Source organism: Dendropsophus ebraccatus, chromosome 1 (genome assembly GCF_027789765.1).
Source record: "Dendropsophus ebraccatus isolate aDenEbr1 chromosome 1, aDenEbr1.pat, whole genome shotgun sequence".
Taxonomy (NCBI): Eukaryota; Metazoa; Chordata; class Amphibia; order Anura; family Hylidae; genus Dendropsophus; species Dendropsophus ebraccatus.
Genome location: NC_091454.1, coordinates 100,749,240 through 100,767,025, shown reverse-complemented (window position 1 = coordinate 100,767,025; position 17,786 = coordinate 100,749,240). Strand labels below are relative to the sequence as shown.

At 41.0% G+C, this 17,786-nt stretch overlaps 1 protein-coding gene and 1 pseudogene across 3 annotated transcripts in view; both read left to right on the top strand.

Annotated features, from left to right (window-relative positions):
• PNPLA8 (patatin like phospholipase domain containing 8) overlaps nucleotides 1-17,786 on the top strand; it is a 43,351-nt gene that overhangs the window by 12,234 nt on the left and 13,331 nt on the right. For all 3 annotated transcript variants that reach the window (XM_069976070.1, XM_069976076.1, XM_069976063.1), the window contains exons 3-7: nucleotides 292-441; nucleotides 1,378-1,529; nucleotides 1,645-1,739; nucleotides 10,069-10,240; nucleotides 11,994-12,051. In XM_069976070.1, coding sequence (XP_069832171.1) covers nucleotides 292-441; nucleotides 1,378-1,529; nucleotides 1,645-1,739; nucleotides 10,069-10,240; nucleotides 11,994-12,051 — 627 coding nt within the window. The remainder of the gene's footprint in view (nucleotides 1-291; nucleotides 442-1,377; nucleotides 1,530-1,644; nucleotides 1,740-10,068; nucleotides 10,241-11,993; nucleotides 12,052-17,786) is intronic.
• Nucleotides 2,505-3,801, top strand: LOC138771105 (C2 calcium-dependent domain-containing protein 4C-like; annotated as a pseudogene).

The following is a 17,786-nucleotide window of genomic DNA, read 5'->3' as shown; positions in this document are numbered from 1 at the left end:
GTCTTTAATCGTAGTCACACTGTGAACATAAGCAAGGAAGGGGGAAGGTAGAACAGCGGAGGGTAACAGACGAACGTTTTCTCACTTCAACAGCGCATCATCAGGTCTGACCTGATGATGCGCTGTTGAAGCGAGAAAACGTTCGTCTGTTACCCGTGCTGAGTGACAGCCTCTTTTCTACTATATACCTCATATTAAAAAAATTCTTAATGTCGGACAACCCCTTTAACATTAACATGTTCTTTGACAGATTGGAGTTAATGGATAGATCTTCTGCTGTGTTACTTCTAGATTATTGCACGTGTGAGTGTCGATAACAGAACAAGATCTTTAGTTCAGTCACTGCGAAGAGCCTCTGACCGGAGATTATGCATCAGTCGTGTTGAAGAATTGAGCTGTCACCTTCTAGAGTTTCCTGAAACCAGAGGAGTCGCAGTTAAGGTATAAACTGATTATGTTACTAAAAATGTTGTACATGCTACAGTGGGCAGTTTTATCAATATGGTATATGGATATAAAAAAACGTATATCTCATAGCGATCAAAAGATTTGAGCAGTTGAGTTCTGAATGTTCAGACTGACCGATCTCAAGAATGAGCGAGGAGAAGTTGTCAAATTCTAGAGTAATAGACATTGGGGGACATTTATTAAGTCCGACGTTTTTTACGCTCCGGTGCTACCAAGATTTATGTAGAGGCGGACTCCTTTTACATAAATCCTGTACGCTCCGGTGCGCACGACCGAAAACCTACGCCAGCTGAGGGCTGGAGTAGGTTTTCGGCGTAACTTTAAGAGAAAAAAAATAATGAATCGAGCGGACTGTGAGTCCGCGCCCCTGTTCCTGGTGGCTGAGCATGTGCACTACAGCCCCATTCACATGGGATTCACATGTTGTTGTGACCGGTGGGAGTCAGAGCGGTCAGATCCTTACCAATTAGATACATATTCCCTATCCTGTGAATAGGTAATTAGTTTTAATTTTAGAATAATCCTTTTAAATAGGCTGTCTCGTCACAGACATTGGTGGCATAAATAAAGGCTTAAGCAGCACCCTTGTATCCATCAGGTTGACGTTGTCCACTTTCCCACTCCACAAAGACTAGAACCCAAACTAATGAAAGCAACACTCCAGATCTAGAGGAAGTCAGATTGTTACTTTACTTCACTAGGTACACTTAATTTTTTGTTAATTGCAGGCATTGGCATAGTGCTAGGAGATAAGTGGCAACCGCGTCATCTTTTCAATTACTTAGTAAATTCTATGTTTTAACATTTTTTTTTTTTACTTGTTTCAAATAGATTTATAAAGGTTTAATACTACCACATATACTATTAATGTCCTTTTTCAATGAATATTTTTTCCCCTTTACATTCTAGGAAAAAGCCATTCCTTACTTACTGCGACTACGCCAAGCACATGATGAAACTCTGCGAGCTGCTGTTAGAGAGGCTTTAGCCCTGATTGGTTACAATGACCCTGTTAAGGGCAGAGGAATTAGGGTGCTCACCATCGATGGTGGAGGAACCAGGTAAAAATTTAACTGGCTTATACTGCTCATAACTAAATAAAATGCTATGTAAAATGGTGGCCAGCATAGCACTGAAAATGTGACTTTCTGATTTCTTTTTCCTTTCTTTGCTTAGAGGAATTGTAGCACTTCAGACTCTTCGTAAGTTGGAAGAACTGACGGGGAAACCAGTGCATGAGCTTTTCGATTACATTTGTGGGGTCAGCACAGGTAGCACCAAGCTTATGCTTTACTAGCACTCACATGTTTTATCCCCATGTGTCTTACTGTTTGCTATGTCTGTGTTAAGAAAACATTTGTTTATATTAACACCTTTTCTCTACTTCTGTGTGCAAATAATATATTTGCAGAGGTGGAAGTTTAAGTGACTGTGAAATAGTAGGATTCTCTCACTAACCTGTCTAAAACTGTTGTATTATCTGTGACCTTTCTGTTTACTTGTCATATAACCTTTCATGTATAAAAGGGGCCCATTATTGAAAAAATACCCTCACACAATAGAATTTATATGTTTCTTATGAGGTTTTTAATGTTACAGAAATGAGAGCGTTAGATTGATGTTCCAGTAGTCAGTATAGGATTATTGGGCTGAGGACATGAATCATCTTCTGATACCACTTCCTGTAAGTGATAGAAAGGAAATCCCTTGTTAGGTTCTTGGCTAGCATCAGTATCCTCATAAAATAATAATTGCATACTGTATATTCTGTTATCAAACACCCTTGCTCTAATGCTGGTTGAAAAATATCTTGATAATCTAGATCCGTGTTTCTCGACCTTTTTAAGTCAAGTACCCCGATGTGGTGAGATGTTCCAGTCGAGTACCCCCAAGGTTGCAATCTAACGAAATAAGGCTGAGATCATACTGCCCCCCCCCCCCCCCCCCAGATGCCCAGCTTCAGCCGAGACCTGTCCAGGTTCTCCACATAATCCCCCAGGAACCTGTTCAGGAGATCTGCCACCACAGACTCCAACATGACGAGGAAGAGCCGCTCAGGAGTAGGCGAGACAGTGATGAGCACGTCGAGCCTCATCTTTACCCGTGAATGTCGATGTCACTAAGCTTATCCTGACCCTAAAATTTGTATGCTTACCATGGTTTGAAAAGAGAGGCTTAGGAATTCCCTTCCTACTTTTACAAATGTCTTGACACCGGATCGGATTCCTGAATTTTGTATACCTCCCAGACACCAAACTCAAAAAGAGCTCAATATAAATCCACAGTACCTGTCCATTCCTGACCTCAACATGTCAGTGTTTGAAGTAAGACCAAGATTATTTGATGCTCATACCATTCAGGTTGACAGTATAGAAGATACTTTCGAAGAGGAGAATACTAATGCTGATCCCCAGTCACAGGCTGCTTTGTCATTGCCCTATCTTGCAAAAACACAGACCTGCTATGGTTTTTGTACTTTACTAGAAAGTCCTAATACAAGAAGAAAAGAATCACTATTTCACAATGACCCTGGTAATCCACCCATTCTGCTGCCTCGGTCTCGCTCTAATACTATATCTTGTAAAGGTATTTCTTCAGCAAACAGCTGCAGCACTCTAAAGTTACGACCTCTTAAGCGTTCTGGAACTTTAGATAGTGACACAACATCATCTACTGATTCATCTCCTTTTAGCTCCCCTCTGCTCCAAAGATCTCTCCCAATGGCGCTGTTAAAAGCCTTCAACCAGGACAATAAATTGTCCAGGGCATTCAGGGTTGGTTACAAATTTTCTGCTCTTAGGAACAGTTCAGTCTCTACTGATGAGGATAGCTCAACAGACAGTAGTCCTTGTGTCACCAGAAGAGCATCCCAAGAGTAGGCATATCACTCTCCCATACATTCCAACACTGGTTTTCTGTTGTCCCCAGGACAATTCCCAATGGATAATACTATAACTCTAGACACAGGAGGAATCTTAAGGTTGTCCACTGAATATCGACCTGAAAATCTGTATTCGTCTTGTGAGTGCAGAAGGACTATACAAACAGTCTGTAGATCCCAAAAACATTAGCTGCTACATTTCCATATCATTAGTACCTGGCAAAAATCAAAAGCAAAGAAGCACACTGATCCGAGGAAGCCATAACCCAATCTTTAATGAAGATTTCTTTTTTGAGGGGTTAGAACCTCAAGATCTTCTCCAGAAAACTCTAAAGATAAAAGCCCTAAATAAAGGATGTAGTGTAAGAAGAGAAAATATTTTGGGGAGGAGCAAACTCAATCTTCTTAATGCTTTAGTGCTTTAAGACATCTTATTCGGTATGCAGTGAACTTCAATAAAATATTAAATTCTTTCATGAAAAAAAAAAAAAGGCTGAGATCATACTGCCGCCATAGTCTCTGTATAAGTCTCTGTCAGCATTTGATTCCCAGATCAGATCCCCTCATAAAAATGTGACTTGTCTGGAAGTCCCAGTAATAATGCTCAAGTAATGTCAAATAATAATGCCCTCTTTCTCAGTACCCTCTGTAGTCTTAAACAATGCCCCCTGTATCAATTAATAATGCCCCTTGTAGCCAGATATGTCCCCTGTAGCTTGAGGCAATGCTTCTTGTAGCCAGATATGCCTCCTTTAGACAGAAATGCCCTGTGTGGCCAAGTATGCCTCCTGTAGTCAGATACAATGGCCCCTGGTGCCAGGTATGTCTATTGTAGTAAGTTGTGCCCCCTGCAGCCAGATATGATCCTTATAGCCAATAGCCAGGTATGCCCTCCTATAGTCAGGTAGGTCCACTGCAGACACACATGCCCTTATTCTCAGGTATGCTACCCTGCATCCAGATTTGCCTCATGTAGCCAGGTATGCCACTTGTAGCAATATATAACTTCTGCAGCTAAATATGCCAATTGTAGCCAGGTATACCACCCTGCATACAGATATGCAGATACGCCCCCTTGTGGCAAGACTGTCCCATCCCCTGCAGCCAGATATGCCCCTTGTAGACGGGCATGCATCCCTGCAGACATACTGTATGCCTCTTGTGACCAGGTATACCTCCTCAATTTTATTCAGTATTTTTATATGAATAGATAGGGGTGGTAGACAAAAAAATAGCTTAAGTGCTGCTGTTTTTTTTTTTTTTTTTTTTTTTTTTTATACTGAGCACTTGCCCTTCGATTGCATACTGCTTGGCACCATCTGTTTTTCATTTGAGGAGTGCTGCAGGACTTTCTCTTTTTTGCTTAGATACATAGAAGATACACTACACTTGAAAATGGTGATTTTATCACCGACACATTGTGGATCACTTGTGCTGCTTGCCGCTGTTTGTTTTGTACATTTATGGTGTGCTGCTGGTCATCTGTTCATTAGCTAACCCTGGTCAAGGATCTGTCTACTGGCACTTGACTGCATTTTTAAATACATGTGCTGCTCATATCTTCTGCAAAGATGGGAGAAAGATAAATAAATAGAGGAAAGAGGAGAAAGATAGATAGATAGACAGACAGACACGAGCGAGAGGACATAGACAGGATTACCAGCAGGGGTGTACAGATAAGCATGGAGAGGACGCTGCACAGGGAGAAGAATGAGGGAGGACACACACAGGCCGTGCGGAGGTCACAGGACACCACACAGATGGGGAAGCATGGCCTGTGCTACACATAATGCCGCATCTGCACACAACAGTCGACTGATTTACGTCGAGCACAGAGCGTTTAGAAGAAAGTTAAGCAGAAAGTGTGTTGGTCAGCTGCAGCGCTGTCTCACAGAGCCGTTTACTTCATCACACATTGCGCTGTTGGCTTCATGTGAGAGGAGCCGACAGTGCTCTAACTGCTTAGCCCTGACTTGATTTTTAAATTTACATCCTCTCCTCTTGTTTCCTGATGCCTCCCGCCATACCCTCAGAAACCCTAGTCTAGATGTCTGCTGGGTGTTTTATTATAGGTTGTCTATGCAGCTTCTGCAGCAGCATTGCTGGGTTTACTGTCTTAGGGTACGTGCACACTGCGGAATGGCGACGGATAACCTGTTGCGCTTTCGCCCCCTGCTGGCTGACTGTGGCGCGCGGGTCTCTGTCCGTGTCATAGACTCCACTCTATGCACGGGCAGATTCCGTCATCCATCCAAAGACTGAACCTGGCATGAGCCCTGTACACTAGCATGTCCTAAGGCACACAGCTCTATGTAGCGATGAGGCTCTCCAGTCCTGGACACCTCAGCCATTTTCCCCAGATATTTGCAAATTTAGTTGCAGCCTAACTTTCAGATATATTTGTCTCTCTAAAATCTAAATTGTGGTGTTATGGGCACTAAATATTTTTGGGAGTCCTCTGGTCCCAGGGCTTGGCAATTGCTTTACCTACATGATACTTTTGCCACTGCCAGCTTTTCACACATCTCTTCAATAAGTTCCTCCGTGCAGCTCAATGATGCCTGTGGACCCTAGCTGTGTCGTGTACCCTATTGTTTTATAAAACTATAATGTAATTCAATGGAAAATATAAAAAAAAAGCATCAATGTAATGTATGAGTTGGGACATATTACTTGTTTTATCATGAGTATTTGTGAAGTTGTGCTCAGCTTCTTCCCAGAGGATAGAACAATATGCAGCCTGTGAGCATTACAAAACAAGTTATGCTCCAAATTGAATAGGATATTTCATTAGACATGGATGGGATCTGTTTTCTTTCTAAAATGTATTGAATTAGTTTCTGGTAGCTTCTATGAATAGCTGCTAATATTTAATTTATGCTGAATATTCGGCTGCTTTGATATTATACTTGCATGTGCACACTAGATGGCAGTATAACAGTACTCCTTGATTCTGAACATTCCCAGCCCTTTCCCCTGCTAATGTTTCTTCCAAGAGTCGTGACCAATGTTTTTGACATGCCCTTGGAGCTAATCAGGGAAAATATTACAAAATGTTAAAAACACAGTTTCTTTACATTACCAGAGGTTTTATTTGGAATACATGCAAAATGAGTCATCGTTTTGGAAATCACCTTAGAGCAGGCATGGGGAAGCTTCGGCCCTCTAGCTGTTGCAAAACTAGAACTCCCATCATCCCTGTCTTAGAAGATTCACTCTCACTATAAATGTAGAAATGTAATATCTCTTTAAATACAGAATTAGGTTGTATAGTATGATAAAGCACAAGATGATGGTTATTTAATATTTTGGTAATTTCTAGGAGCTAAATCACACATAAGTCCACTCATTTTAATAATAAATGTTACCATACACTCAAAATCAATATTATGAGCAAAATATATAGTAGCTACCAGGGCCAATTCAAGCTTTTTTGCTGCCTGAGGCGAAAATGAAAATGCTAGAATCAACTGTGCAGAACCTGATAATACACCTCTGCTGCTGCAGAACCTCATAATACACCTCAACTGCTGCAGAACCTTATTACACACCTCAGCTGCTGCAGAACCTCATAAGCCTCCTACTTTATAAAGAACCAGGCATAATCTTTAAGCTGTATTTGTTGTACTGCAAGTTTAAGCACAAAGAGGCTGAGGGCTGGATCCAGACAAAGCTGTGCGCTTCATTACTAACTAGTCTGCACAGCATGCCAGCCTGCCGCTCCACACTATTTAGCAGTATAGTGTGGTATATGGCAGTATAGTGGGGTATACATGGCTGCATATGTACACTGTATTATATTAGTGGAAGGGGTGGTATATAACAGCACATGTGGATATATGTACACTGGGGGCCCCAGTGTTCATATATGAAAACTGGGGCCCCCCAGTATATAGCAAAGGTAATACGAGGCGGCACTCCGGTATAAAGTGAATGAAAAAAGGTTTTATTCACCCATAAATGTGTAACGTTTCAATTCTCGTTGAGCTCTTTCAAGTAGCTTGAAAAATATCTCAACGAGAGATCGAAACGTTACACATTTATGGGTGAATAAAACCTTTTTTCATTCACTTTATACCGGAGTGCCGCCTCGTATTACCTTTTCTATGGATCCGGAAGCCTAGGTCTGGCTACCTGAGGTTGTGCACCCACCTGAGCCTTGAGCCTACACAGTGCCGTCCTGCAACCCCCTTTTTATTTATATATATATAAATATAAATATATATATATATATATATATTTATATATATATATATATATATATATAAAATATTATATTCACATTTGCTGATATATACCAACTCCACCACCATGCCTCAGTGTACAAATATATCCAAGTGTGCTACTATATACCACCCCCACCACTATGCCCCAGACTGGGGTATGCACTGAGATATAGCAGTGGAGGAAGGGGCTGGAGTCCAGCTCAGGCAGGAGGAGGAGCACCCACTGGCAGGATACAACGGCTCTGGTGCTGGAGGAGCCAACTCATATGTCTGCTGCTATCAGTCTGCATCCTCTACATCACCGGGGATCAGGAGCTGTCACAAAGATGGATGATGTGTCCTCTCTGGTGTGCACACTCCTATCTGCACACTACACTGCCCCTGACTTAGCTCCCACATGCTCAGGGAACTCCACACAGTGACTGTAAATCCCTGGGCTGCAGACCTGGCACTTTCTTACACCTGGCTTGCTCCCTCCCCAGCTGTGAGACTGATCTCCCCCTGCAGACAGCAACCCCCCCCCCCCCCCCGGCCCTAACCTACAAACAATCATTACCCTCAGCCACCAGCCTCCCCCTTGCCCTGGTTAAAATACTCACTTGGATTGGGTCTGAGGAGGGACCAAGTGTGGAGCCATTGTGGCCGTCTGTTCAGGCTCTTACCCAATCCTCAGGAAGACCGCTGGGTGACATCACTCATCAAAGAGACGTAGCTCGGCAGTTCCTGGGGAGGGCGGTATGGGGCCAGCCAGGGACTGAGCACTGTTAGAAGGCCGGGGCTGCTGTCATTTTAGTTAAGTTAAACTTCACTAAAATGACAGTGGCAGAGAAGATTCTGCCGCCCACTGCAGGACCATAGAATCTGCCGCCTGAGGCGGAATTCTCATTCCGCCTCATGGCAGAAGCAGCCCTGCTAGCTACCTTCACTTTCTCATGCAAGGAAAGATTATGATTGATTTGGTTTTAAAAAGAACCTGTTGAACATTTGGTATGATCTACTGGCATTGTGTTATAGAGCAAAATGAGCTAAAGAAATTCATGTAAAGTTTTACTGTAGAGGTTACAGGATAGCTTGTAACTTTTTTTTTTACCCTGGTCTGAACCCATCCTACTCTGGTTTACAGCCAAGACCTACACAAAAACACTGATAAATCTAAATTTTAGACTGTTTGATAAATCTGGTACACCTTTAGATTGTCTAGTCTAAGTCTTACACTGGGACGTCAGCGGGAGCAAGCAAGTCCCAATCTGTCAGGTCGGCATTGCTTGCTTCTCATTCCCCGTTCGCTGCTTCTCATTCCCCGTTCGCTGCTGGCACTATTCCACACGCCGACAAGAGTGTAAGTGCTGGGGGGGGGGAGCTGCTGGAGGAGCCCACAGGAGATGTTTAACGGAGCGACGGCAACAGATTGTTGCCATCGTTGTTGTTTGTCTTTCAACATGTTGAAAGCCAAAGATCAGCCAACATTGTGCATGTCTGCTGATCATTGCCTTTTATTACACAAATCAGTTATAGGCCAGAATGGCTGATGATTGCTTTGTGTAGTAGGGACTTTAGTTTAAACCAGTTGGCTTCATCTGCACTAAAAATGCATCTGAAGCCTTGCCCGTTACTACCTAAACCTTAGCTCTTTGTCAGGGTTTGTGGTGCACGGTGTGTGCTGCAGTTTTTTAGTGCAAATGATTTCAGGGCCCCTTAACACTGTCTGACTACTGCAGAGGATGAGGGTTATTCTCAGCGCTCATTTAAATAATCATTGTTTGCCATACTGTTGATAAAGTGCAGCCGATAGACCAGCAAAAAATCCAGTCAGCTTGCGGACGAGCTTTTGCTTGTCCAGTGGCTGATCTCTGGACCTTTTACATTACTGATTATCAAGAACCATTTTTTTTTACATTAATTGGCAGACAGTTCCTGACACAGCCATTGGTGGTAGCTGAGGAGCCGCCCCTTACTCCTTCCAGTCAATGCATAAATGTAAATTAAATATATAAAGTATATTTTCTTTAATAAAGTTACTAATTTGTAAAACTTTGAGAGAAATGTACTGGAATACCCCTTTTAAATGGAACCAATCCGCACATTTGTGCTGATTTGACTCTGAGAATGGTTGCACAGACTTAGGAGCTGGCCAGGAGGCCTGTTAGTGGCTGCTAACTGGTCTCCTTGCCTGTCAAGCACCCTGCAGAGTGCACTGATAGGACAGAGAGCCATGACTAGCCACAGTCCAGATGAGTAGCGCACGGCTGTCCCCTGCCTTGCACGGCATTAAAAAGCATTTTACCCTTCATGAAGCCTATGGAGACCTGAAACCTTCCCCACCCACTCCCCATCCCGCCACCATAGGAGACCTGGCTGCAAGGTCTGTGCTGTCATTCTGGGAGCCTAATCACCACAAATGTGCTGATTGATTCCCTTTAGGTTCAATGTTGTGGTGTTTTATGTTGTTTTTCAGGCATGTTCTATATTCATAAATATTTTCTTCCTTACTAGGGGCTATATTGGCATTTATGCTGGGGTTATTCCACATCCCTCTTGATGAATGTGAAGCCCTGTATCGTAAAATAGGAAACGACGTCTTTAAGCAGAACGTTATTGTTGGAACTGTTAAAATGGGCTGGAGCCATGCCTACTATAATAGTGAAATGTGGGAAAAAATGCTCAAGTAAGTATGCATTCTCTTGTTATCATCTTTGGAGAGTGAACACAATGTCACCACTACATTACTATCAATACACTTAAATTGCATAATCCCTTTTAGGTCATGTTTAGATGAGGAGAAACATTTAAAAAATAAATGTGTTTCACTGGGTTCACACAATTTTTTTGCAAAAAAAAAAAAAAAAAAAAAAAAAACAACTAATGAAAAAACTGATGCATTTGTGTGCATCTGTTTTTACACTGATTTCTATTATAAAAATAAAGGATCAAAATGCATCTTTTTTTTTTTAACTGACGTGAAAACGTAGCCAACCACATTTCTGTGTATGGATTGCACAAACAGTATGAACCCAGCCTTAACGTAAAAACTTCAGATGTATTTTTGTGCAGATTTTCCGATTTTACCCTTTGGATTGCAAAGGTGGAAATCAGTGTTTGATAAATCTCCCCCTATGTGTTTAGGATTTTTAAACAGGTGTAAAGTAGAATTGGCTCAGTTGTCCCTAGCAACCGATCAGATTCCACCTTTCATTCCTCACAGACTCTTTTGGAAATGAAAGGTGGAATCTGATTGGTTGCTAGGGGCAACTAAGACAATTCTACTTTACACCGGTTTGATAAATCTCCCCCATAGAGTATGCTGCAGATTTGAAATACTGCTTCAAGCGCTAGTACCTGCACTGATTTTTTTTTTTCTGCCTTGAGAGAATGAGGTTTTTTAAAACCCTTTAACCATGTACATTAATAGAGACAACTAAGATCCTTAAAGTGGAACTATAATTTCATTCATTTTTACAATCCATTTGGTGGTTCTTGGCTTGCCTTGTTCAAGTGTGCTATATTAGGGCCTAGTTAGTTATACAGGTCAGCAATGTAGGGCAGCTGATAATGAGGAATACAATCCTTAAACCTATCACCAGGGAGGAATATAGAAAATGGTAAAGTATGCATAATACATGAGAATACTCTAATAGAAGTACCGTGGGATGTGACCAAAGGTAAGGTCATGTCTCACTGCAGCAGAGTTTCTAGTGTGGTATATATTGTATTACCATTGTTTTATTATGTTTTGCATGAGAGAGGAAGTGGTAATTAGAGATGAGCAAACCTGCCGAGAGTTTGGGTTTGCATGAAACCGAAAGATCACATTTGAATCCCTCTGCCTGGAGAAGGTGGATGCAGCCCCAGGACTGGAAAACATGAATATGGCTTATGGCTGTATCCATGTTTTCCAGGCAGTCCTCAGGCTGCATCCACCTTCTCCAGGCTACGGGATACAAACTTTCAGCAGGTATGCACATCTGTATTGATAATATGAATTACATTACTTTTTCCCTAACATTAAAGGGAATTTAACTCAAATGTGTTCATAAAAGAGTTTGTGCTACCATTAACACAATCCTCTATTTTCAAAGCTACAAACTGTTTGGTGGTCATGCATGCTTTTTGCTGATCCATTCCATTCCCCATGGGTCTGCTGAAAATGTACTTTTCTGTCTTCAGCAGTCACGTAGACAATGAATGGAGTGGTAGTTGTACACATGTATGACCACAGCTTTATCCATTTGAACAGGGCCTACAAAAACCTAATTCTCAAGATTTTGGGAGTTTCCATCTGTCAGACCCACTACATTCATACAGCTATCCTTTATTCTGTGGATCTGAAAAGGGTGTTAAGGGTGGTACAAGACCTTTAACAGCATGTTGTTCATTATTACTCATATTTATAATTTTTATTTATTTATTCTTTCTAAAAGGGAACGAATGGGTTCTGACCTTATGATTGAGACTGCAAGAAATCCCTTATGTCCTAAAGTGAGTACTTTTGCACTTTGTACATTGTATAGTGTGTGATGGATTATATAGTTATAATGTAGCTTGTTTTTGGAAGACGTTTGAAAAATTCTTGACTAAAAAACGAATATTTGGATGTGTGCCTGCTAATTGGATTGCTGCCTATTCAGACATAACGTAGGAGGGTTTGACAAGAACTCTGTTTCTGTAGTTTAAGGAGAAAAACTTGCCAAGGGTAGACATGGCTTCAAATGCAGCTCATGAGGGTAGCGGTCTTCAGTTCCCATCATGTATAGCTGTGGTCCTCCACCTGCATGCATATTGAATCCTTTATTATATCCTTTTGTACCTGAATTTATAGGCCATTGTGTATAGTTTATTGCCTAGTACTTTGATGCAAACATAGATGAATAAAAAAATGTGGCACTGTAGTCTTGAGAAGCCTTCCTTTTATCAATAATGGCAACTTTATATAGCCACTGATCTTAACAATGAGTTAACATGTTTTGTCTCTAGATGACTATAAGCAAGCAGTACCTCTGTATGGAATGGCTTAATCTGCTCTGCTATTCTGTACTCTAAAGAACTGTAAACCTTAACATATACAGCCTGAACAGAGACCACTGTCAGATAATGGGGCCTATGGAAACACTTGACATATACATCACAAGCTTTCACTGCATATGTGGAAAACATGCACTTATAAATGCAGTGTGATTATCGGTATTAGTAATGGTTATGGGGAGGGCACCACCAAGTGATTAATGTTAGGGTGCTATAGTGCTCAGGCGAATCACAATACAAAAAAAAAAAAAAACAGAAGAGAAAGCACTATAACAGCACACCTTTATCATTTCACAAAAATATATAATTTTATTTAAGCACAGAAAAACATTAAAAACATGCAGTTCATTATGCATATTTGATACCCTGATCATGTATTAATCTGCACCCCAAACCTCTGTGCATTAGTTTATTATATCTTGCTTCCCCTATTTAGGGACACAGGCAGTATACCACTGCCATATTTTGGACAGAGGAATCAGTGCATCTGGTTTGCACTATGATTGTATGTTTTTAATGTTTTTCTGTGCTTAAATAAAATTATATATTTTTGTGAAATCATAAAGGTGTGCTGTTATAGTGCTTTCTCTTCTGTTTTTTTTTTTTTTGTATTAGAAGTCTTATCGGAACATTCTAAGTTTTTTTTGTCCACCTTATTGAGTTGTTAGCAATGCTAGGACAGTTTGTTTCCCTCTTTTTGGCCTGTGACTGTATACCGATGTACATAATTGTTCTTCAAAATTGTACAAGATTTGACAGTAGAAACCTGTGTTGAAAGGGGTTTTCCGATTAAAAATACTTGTCCCCCATCCACAGGATAGGGAACAAGTATGAAATTGCGGGCGGTGTGACTTCCCTACCCAGGGGATCTCTCTATTCTTTATGAAGCTGCCGGAAAGAGTCCTGTACTCGGCTCTCTCGGGCAACTCCATAGAGAATAAATGGAGCTGCGACAATTGATTAATAACAAAGGAGCCGGATAGGCAATAGAGAGATCCCAGGGGGCAAGGAGGTCATACTTGCCCCCTATCCTGTGTATAAGGGACAAGTAAATTTAAAACAACAAAACACCTTTAAAGGGGAACTCTGGATAAGAAAGATTTAACCCTGTTTAATCCCCACCCATAATCTAAGCTTGTTTGTAATAGGCTTCTATTACATGAATTTGTCCGTGATCTTGACATGATCCGTGACATGATCTTTGTCTCTTTTGTTGCCGGGCAAGCTGTAACACTTCATCTGTAACCGTGCTCACCACTGACATCACACCTGTCCATAGTTGGGGTTACAACAGCCTCTCCTGAGTAGTATAGGGGAAAGGAGACACTGTTGTTTCATCCCTCTCTCTAATCTATGTCTGTAGATTTTTAGGTAGATAGATACTGTGTTTACTGTGCAAAGTAGAAGCAGATTGAGCCAATGGTGGGCAGATACTACAAGACAGGGTTGGATACCCAGCAGTTGTCTCAGATGCAGTGCATGCTGGGAGATTCAGTTTGCTGGCTGAGTGCCTTGATGTAAAACTGGGATAATTTATAAAAGTTACTTACTTGCAAAAGCACCAGCACACATGTCCTCAGGTTGTCTGTGGCACTAAGGTCATCACATTATTTTAGCTTTGTTATTTCTATGTCTTTAAAGGATTTCAATTTGTTTTTCAATGGAATTTACAAATAACAGATTTTTTTTTACATGCTATAAACCTAGCATTTTAACGGGGGTTTGTGGACTTTTTATATCCACTGTACATATAAATATATTACTATGTAAAATGAACAGTCTAATCCTAGAGTCATGTCAGTAGAATAGAAGATTCAGAATTATTTATTCTTCTAGACAATAATCAGAATAATATAAAAATGAATATTTCTGCTGCTTTCTATTTTACAACAAAGGAGCCGTTTGACGGAGACAGTTGTTTTCCAGCTTTGAAAAGCATCACTTACCGTTAAGTGGATCAATTATTCATTTAGTATAATACAACTGTGGGCTGGGAAGTTTATTCACGGCTGTGTTCTGCTTTATCAAGTGCTGATGTAATGCTGTTAAGCTGCGGTAAAACACAAAGGCCACTTCATAAAATGTTGCATTGCAAATAGTCATGCAATTGATGGAAGCACCAGACGTACTATAATTCTGAATGTCAGCCACTCTGCGTATTTGTCTCTGGAAAAGTTCTCATCAAGTCTTCTGTCTTCTGTGTTCTAAAACATCCTATTTTGACTATGGTTTCCTAACAGGAAGTGCTGGATCATCATGTGAATTCCACTCTGATGATAGTAAACCAGTCTGAATGGCTGCAGTAGTGCATATGCTCAGCAGTTCAGGCAGCATTGTATGTAGGGGATGGAGCAACATTACCATGTCAGTGTAATGGCCTTGTACAATATTCATGTGCACTCAAGATGTTTATTGTACAAGTGTCAGAAAGTTCTCCAGATTTGTAAATTACTTCTAATTTAAACCTCAATCCTTCCAGCTGTTATCAACTGCTATCTGCCCTATAGGGTGTGGTATATTCTTTCCAGTCTTACACAGTACTCACTGCTGCAGGCACACTGGCGCGGATCCTAGAGCGACAAGCTCTATATAGTAGATGGTGCCTTTTGTATATACCTCATATAGTAGTGCCATTTAGTAAATGGCACTCTGTGCATCCCTCGTATAAAAGTGCATCTCAATAAATTAGAATATAAACAAAAAGTTTCTTTTTCAGTAATTCAATAAAAAAAATGAAACACCTATATTATATAGAGTCATTACAAACAGAGTGAACTTTTTCTATTGTTTATTTATGTTACTGATAATTATTAGGATTTACTGCCAGGAAAACCCAAAATGTATTATCTCAGAAAATTAGAATTAACTCAAAACACCTGCAAAGGCTTCCTCAGCATTTAAAAAGGTACCTTAAGGCTGCATTCCCACGTTCCGTGATACTGACGGATCACGGACATGGAATGCATGTACCGGAGTCCTCCCGCACCCGGACAGCATCTGTAATTAGATGCTGGGAGCGGGGGAGACTGTATTCATAAGCGCCGCGCTGTAATGAATCAGCCGCGCGGTGCTGTTACTCCAGCGCGGCGCTTATGAATACAGTCTTCCCCGCTCGTAGCATCTAATTACAGATGCTGTCCGGGCGCGGGGGGACTCCGGTACATGCATTTCACGTCCGTGATCCGTCAGGATCACGGAACGTGGGAATGCAACCTTAGGGTACAAACACACACACCGTATACGCAGCGTATTTACTGCTGCGATACGCAGCAGATTAGATCTAAATAACTGAACACAGCATCAAATCTGCACCATCAAATCTGCTGCGTATTTGCTGCGTATACGGTGTGTGTGTTTGTACCCTTAGGCCCTATTACACACAGATTAGCTGACAGATATGACAGATTTTTGAGACCAAAGCCAAGAATGGATTTGAAAAGAGGAGAAATCTCAGTCTTTCTTTTTATGACCTGTTCTTTGTTCATAGTCTGTTCTTGGCTTTGGCTTCAATGATCTGTCAGATAAATCTGTGTGTGTGTGTAACAGGGCCATCAGGGCCTGTTTACACACACAGATAACTGACAGATTATCTGACCAATTTTTATGCCAAAACCAGGAATTAATTTAAAAAAAGAGGAGAAATCTGTCTTTCCTGTCCCTGGCTTTGGCTTCAAAAATTTGTCAGATAATGTGTCTGTGTAAAGGGACCCTTAGTCTGGTTCAGTAGCCGACACAATCATGGGGAAGACTGCTGACTTGACAGATGTCAAGAAGGCAGTCATTCATACACTCCACAAGGAGGTTAAGCCACAAAAGGTTATTTCTAAAGAAGCTGGCTGTTCTCAGAGTGCTGTATCAAAGCATATTAATGGAAAGTTAAGTGGAAGGAAAAAGTGTGGTAGAAAAAGATGCTTAAGCAGTGGGGACAACTGCAGCCTTGATAGGACTGTTAAGAAAAGGCCTTTCAAAAATTTAGGGGAGATTCACAAGGAGTGGACTGCTGCTGGAGCCACTGCTTCATAGACTACAAGTGTCGCATTCCCTGTGTCAAGCCACTCTTAACCAATAGACAACACCAGCAGCCTCTTACCTGGGCCAAGAAAAAAAAAAGAACTGGGCGGTTGCTCATTGGTCAAATGTGTTGTGTTCAGGTGAAAGTAAATTTTGCATTTCATTTGGAAATCAAGGTCCCAGAGTCTGGAGGAAGAGTGGAGAGACACAATCCAAGCTGCTTGAGGTCTAGTGTTAAGTTTCCACAATCAGTGATGGTTTGGGGAGCCATATTATCTGCTGGTGTAGGTTCACTGTGTTTCATCAACACCAAAGTCAGCGCAGCCGTATACAAGGAAATATGAGAGCACTTCATGCTTCCCTCTGCCGACAAGCTTTTTGGAGATGGAGTTTTTATTTTCCAGCAAGACTTTGCACCTGTCCACACTGCCAAAAGTACCAATACCGTAGTATCCCTGTGCTAGATTAGCCAGCAAATTCACCTGACCTTAACAGCATTGAGAATCTATGTGGAAGATGAGAGACACCAAACCCAACAATGCAGAAGAGCTGAAGGCTGTTATCAAAGCAACTTGGGCTTCCATGGCACCTCTACAGTGCCACAGGCTGATCGCCTTATAAAAAGAACTTTATGAACATGTGGTATTCCCGATTTTATATAATATGCTCTGTATAGTAAAATTACAGAAATCCATTTATTTTTATGTGACATTTCAGACCATCCATACATCCAGTATGTCTATTTATCCAGCCCTATATAACAATGGTGTGGCCCTTGCCAATTTCTATAATAATACAAGTGTCCTCTGATGACAGCATGACCGATTTCAATGTATAGTAATTTTTTCCCGAAAAGGTAAACCAACATGTAGAAAATATGTATACCCTACCTAATTTCATGTGTTTTAGGTTTCACAGTCATCCAGGCATTACTAATCTATTGAATACGTTATATACATAAACTGTGATATTTTCTGCGTATCCTCTCTATTTTATTAGTAGATACAGTCTTAATCCTTTATAAACATGTAAATCTTTGAAGAATCCATGATTTGTGTATTCTGAACAGTTTCGGCTGTTCTAGGTCATACCCCTTGGTGACTTTCAAGCTTCAGGAAAATCTGTTTGAGAATCTTTTGCTATTTAGTTAATTTTTACATTTTTATTATTAGACCTGAGGG